The sequence below is a fragment of the Capsicum annuum genome, chromosome 1, assembly GCF_002878395.1.
Source record: "Capsicum annuum cultivar UCD-10X-F1 chromosome 1, UCD10Xv1.1, whole genome shotgun sequence".
Taxonomy (NCBI): Eukaryota; Viridiplantae; Streptophyta; class Magnoliopsida; order Solanales; family Solanaceae; genus Capsicum; species Capsicum annuum.
Window position 1 is genome coordinate 144,356,045 of NC_061111.1, and position 5,531 is coordinate 144,361,575.

The 5,531-nt window shown below is 29.9% G+C and overlaps 1 protein-coding gene across 1 annotated transcript; it reads left to right on the top strand.

Annotated features, from left to right (window-relative positions):
• The first annotated feature begins 167 nt into the window (after nt 1-167).
• Nucleotides 168-4,784, top strand: LOC107855200 (furcatin hydrolase). Its single transcript, XM_016700191.2, has 13 exons — nt 168-402; nt 611-680; nt 791-849; nt 980-1,055; nt 1,947-2,024; nt 2,133-2,220; nt 2,355-2,610; nt 2,796-2,911; nt 3,273-3,490; nt 3,738-3,769; nt 3,888-3,990; nt 4,094-4,196; nt 4,495-4,784. The coding sequence occupies exons 1-13, from the start codon at nt 247-249 to the stop codon at nt 4,661-4,663; spliced, it is 1,524 nt and encodes a 507-aa protein (XP_016555677.2). The 5' UTR covers nt 168-246; the 3' UTR covers nt 4,664-4,784.
• The last annotated feature ends 747 nt before the right edge of the window (nt 4,785-5,531 follow it).

Genomic DNA, 5,531 nt, shown 5'->3' on the forward strand with positions numbered 1-5,531 from the left:
AGACGGCAAGAGGTTCAGAGTGGCTATAAATCTGTTAGGAAAATATGCAAAACTTTTACTATGAAAAATTCCATTCTAATCCAACAGACGGCAATTGGTCTGTCCTTTTTTTTTTCTTTAATCTTATAAATTTGACGTTGTCAAATTTGTTAAAAAAAAGGAAGCGAAAAAGTAGAATTTAATTTTTAGGCACACAATCTATACAAAGTGCTTAATATGGAAATATTAAAACATACTAATTAAGCCATGGGATTGCTTCAGATGTCTTTCTTTCTCTTAATTGGGATATTATTACCGATAAGTAGTTCTTCCCTGCCTAATTATAATATCTCAGTAGTACCATTTAATAAAAGCAGTTTTCCATCAGATTTCATCTTTGGAACTGCCTCTGCTGCTTATCAGGTTTTTGTATAATTAGATCTTTGTAACACATTCTTAATCCATCCGTTTTAATTAATACAACATGCTTACCTTTTTAATCTACCTAAAACTAAAAGAATATGTTATATTTCTATTTAGAGATAATTTAATTCTAAACATCTCATTTTATCGTTAATCATCACAAATATTTTCTTCTTAATTGTTCTAATGGCAATGTCTACTGTCACAGTATGAAGGAGCAGCAAATGAAGATGGTAAAGGTCCAAGTATCTGGGATACCTTTACCCACAATCATCCTGGTAATGTCATTTCCACTCTGAGGGGGTGTATGTTCGATACGGAAGAAAATATTTTTTAAAAAAAGAAAAATACATGTTCTCTTTACTATATATGATGTTTTATTCTGCAGAAAGGATAGCTGACCATAGCAACGGTGATGTAGCTATTGACTTTTACCATCGTTACAAGGTATTTGATTGGATTAATATCAAGCATATATATTATCGAAATACAAAACATTGAAAGTTTTTACTGTATGGTTATTATTGTTACTCTTTGATTCTAATGCAATTTTTTTTTCCTCAATGTACCTAATTAGGATGATATAAAGCTAATGAAATTTGAAGGATTGAATGGTTTCAGATTTTCAATCTCTTGGTCAAGAGTTTTACCATGTAAGATTACTTCTCTTCGATTCTACTTCACTTCAAAACATTAGGGATATATGATTGTATAGTCATTTACAAACTTATTTTTAGTTTTATGTCTTTTTTACGAGATATTTTCATTTTTACACATTAAAAAATCTGGGTAAAAAAAATAATCAATTTTTCTATTTAATTTGTAAGTTGTCCTAAGAGATCATTTCCACGAAGGGTTGTGTTATGCCACAGGACAAATGTTGAAAATTTTACATATATACCGACATGTTTACTCTTAATTACCAAAAATCCCAACATTTTTCAAAATCTCCAAAAATCCCAATATTTGACCTCTGATGATACAAGTTAATCACATTAGATATATACTGCTGATACACGTATATAATGTAATTAACTTGTATCATACATGAGATACATGTAGGGTTACATTAGATACATGTAGGGTTAACTTGTATCTCAGAAATAATCCCAAATATGAAATGTTGGGGTTTATGTAATTGTTCAGAAGTAGGGGGATTTTTAGAAATTTTGAAAGTTATGATGTTTATTTATGTAATTTTTTGACAAATATTTATATAGAATAATTATGAAATTGCAATTAATTGAGGGCTATAGTGCCTCGACAAATTAAATAAATAATACCATAGAAGCTGTTTATACTAGTAGTCAAAGATCAAAGAACGCGACACTAGCTAGCAATAAGGAATTGAAGTTCTGACCTGCACATTTTCGATAATATGATTATGATTTGGATCTACGTTAAGTTCATTAAATAGAAATCCATTTATCTTAATTTGTCAGTAAAGTGATATCAATTATAAATCCAACAATTAGTACATTATATTAACAATTTCCCTGACTAATATAATGAATCTTCATATTTTATTTTTTTTATGTGATCAGATGGGAAGCTTTGTAAAGGGGTAAACAAAGAGGGCATTGCCTTCTATAATAATCTTATCAATGAGCTCCTAGCTAAAGGTTAATTATCTCTAAATCATTATTTTATTTTATTTTCTTATTTCGATTAAGGTGTGAAAACATGTTAGTATATTACTAAAATTCTTTTTTCCCACAAAACTCGTTCAGGTATACAACCTATGATTACCCTATTCCATTGGGATCTACCCCAAGTCCTTGAAGATGAGTATCTTGGCTTTCTAAACCCTCAAATTATGTAAGCTAATTAGTAACACTCTTTTAGAACAATTTTTCTTTTTTTGGTGCAATAATTACTCTCAAGCTTCAAATAAAATAAAGACATATAAGTACTGATTATTAGCTATAGGCATGTAACGTTTTTTGTTTTAGCTATGATTTTCGAGATTATGCAGAGTTGTGCTTCAAAGAATTTGGTGATAGAGTAAAACTTTGGACCACAATAAATGAACCAAGTGGCTATGCATTTACTGGTTATGACATTGGCATTTTCCCTCCTATGAGATGTTCTCCTTGGAGGAACATTGGTTGTCTTGCTGGCAATTCTTCTACAGAGCCTTACATAGTTGCCCATCATTTGCTTCTTGCTCATGCACAAACAGTCAGGTTATACAGAGAGAAATATAAGGTATTCCCCGTCTCAATTTATGTGGAATTGTTTAACTGAATGCAGAAATTTTAAGAAATAAAGAAAAACTTCTACAATTTATGATCTAAAACTAGTCTTAGATATTTGTGCCGTGATGAATCATCCATTAACGATAAACGAGTATCATCACAGTTGGAGGTAATTTATGATCTAAAATTATGTAGGCATTACAGAAAGGGGAGATAGGAATGGTACTAGTGGCTAGTTGGCTCGAGCCCTATTCCAAGACGAAGGAAGATATAGATGCTGCTCAACGAGCCATTGACTTCTCCCTTGGATGGTGAGTACTACAATTTCCATATATAACTATGTATACAACAACAAAAAAAAAAACTCAGTATAATCCCACAAATTAGCATCTGGGAAGGATTAACTATGTATGCAGCAACAACAATATATCTAGTATAATTCCACAAAGTGAAATTTGCAGAGGATAGGATGTATCATATAGATCTTATCCCGACCTTAGAGGTAGAGAAACTAAGTTTAACAAAATATTAGTTTCATTGTTTGAAAAATTGATCATAGATAGCCGCACATAAAAATAAAAATAATAGTTAAATGAAGCAAGACATGTATAATTTACGCCTGTTATTACCAATTTACAGAAATTTTCAACATCGATGTGTTGTTTATTGTAGGTTTATGCATCCATTAACCTATGGTGATTATCCAGAAATTATGTGCAAACTCGTAGGAAATCGTTTACCAAAATTCACAATAGAGCAAGCTGAGATGGTGAAGGGTTCCTCTGATTTCGTGGGACTAAATTACTATACAACAATGTACACAGCAAATATTGTTACTCCAAGTAAAGAAAACATTAGCTATGTATCAGATATTCAAGTAAATCAAACAGGTTATTACTAATTGATTACATTATTCATTTTTAGTGAAATTGACATAAATAGTCGCATATAAAAAATAATAGCTAACCAATGTATACATAAAATATATTTTTTAAAACAAAATAGCATATTTTTGTAAAATATATTTGACTAGCGAATCTAATTAATTTTGGGGGACAGGCCAAATGTATATATAGCTTGCCCAATTTTGTGGTTTTTTTAACACTTCATATTTTGTTGTTTTCTTTAATTTTGTAGTGGAAAGAAATGGAAAGCTCATTGGTGAACCGGCATGTCCTTATTCTCTTCTATTGATAGAGAAATTAACTACCATGATTTTTTACTTTCAATGACATTCTTTTAATACAATCCAACATTAATTTCTTTTTTACTTGGTCTTGGATGCAGACAGGGTTGGCAGCTTTCTATGTTGTCCCAAGAGGACTTTCAGAAGTTCTTGTCTATACAAAAGAAAAGTATAATAATCCAAAAATTTACATTACAGAAAACGGTATGATGATAACATTTTTTTCACAGCTGACTCAATTAAAATAATTTGCCGAATTATTTTGTAGAAATTAAATATAACTGTTCTTTTTGTTTTTATGATAAAGGTATGAGTGATGCAAATGTAACAATGGTTGAGAAAGGAGTCAATGACTCCCAGAGGGTGGATTTCTTATGTTGCCATCTCTTGGCCCTTAATGCAGCCCTTAAGTACGTAATTAATTAATTTTATTCTCTTCTTAATTTGTCTAATTATAATTTTGCATTTCCCTTTCCTTTTGCTAATATGAGTAACTTAACGATATTTTTGTAATGTGCGGAGGTAGTAAATAAGAAAAGGAAAAAAAAAGCATTTTTCATATGCATGCCAGTTTACATTCATATTTAAACTTAACTATTCTTGAATTTTATTTGTTATTTTTGTCATTAGATATATATCAGCTCTAATTTTATTATTCTAAGATTGATTGAAAATATTATGATTGATGTACTTGTCATAATTTAACAGGAAAGGCGTGGACGTTAAGGGCTACTTTGCATGGTCATTTTTGGATGATTTCGAATGGACTTCAGGATACACACAAAGATTTGGTCTTAATTATGTTGATTATGAGGATAATCTAAAGAGATATCCCAAACATTCTGCTCTTTGGCTGAAGAAATTTCTTCTTAATTAAACAGAGAATTTTGATGGCTAATTAATTAAGTAAAGGACTATAATTACAACGAAGAAGGACACTTACTTAGCGAATTGATGTACCCGTATTTTTGAATTAATGTACCATTAAAACTCAAACGTGTAAGGGTGTACAGACCAAACCGTCTAGTCAAATCAAACCGACGAACCAAATCAAACCGAGAAAAAAAATCGACTTATGATTTGATTTGATTGGTTTGGAGTTGGAAAAAAAACCGACCATTCTTGGTTTGGTTTGGTGTTAACAAAAAGAAAGTCAAACCGAACCCGAATCAAACCGACATAATCTCTCTCTCTATATATATATAATATTCAAACTTTTTTATATATAAAATATTAATTATAATCTACTTTTTAAATACTTTTTCAACTAGTTTTAGTAATTTTCAATAATTTGAAAGTAGATGTAGATATATATTTAGATTTGGGCTTTTAAGTTGTAATATTTGTCCATTAATTGCTAATTAAATAATCTAATATCTAAAATAAACTTAAAACCTAAATTTTTCACTCTTCATCTCACTTTTTAGTTTCAAGAGAGTTTTCCGCTCATCATTTTTTCTTAATTATGATTTTTCATTAGCACATGAGTGAAAACATATTTGATCTAATCTTCGATTACAATATAATTGCAAAAACTTAAGACTATAAAAAAAAAGCCGAAATTTAAAAAAAAAAAAGAAAAAAATTAAAAAAATCGACTAAAACCTAAACTGAAAATTCAATTTTATGTTGATTTGATTTGGTTTATAATTTTAATAAACCGACATGATTGGTGTGGATTTCTTTTAATAAAAATCGAACCAACCCGGCCCGACCTATGTACACCCCTACAGACGTGGCTTTGA

Bases quoted from the DNA above. Each gene is read 5' to 3' on its own strand.
- LOC107855200 (XM_016700191.2), top strand. From the start codon at position 247: ATGGGATTGCTTCAGATGTCTTTCTTTCTCTTAATTGGGATATTATTA. The intron at 403-610 runs GTTTTTGTATAA...CTACTGTCACAG, and splicing joins CTGCCTCTGCTGCTTATCAG to TATGAAGGAGCAGCAAATGA. The intron at 2,025-2,132 runs GTTAATTATCTC...AAACTCGTTCAG, and splicing joins CAATGAGCTCCTAGCTAAAG to GTATACAACCTATGATTACC.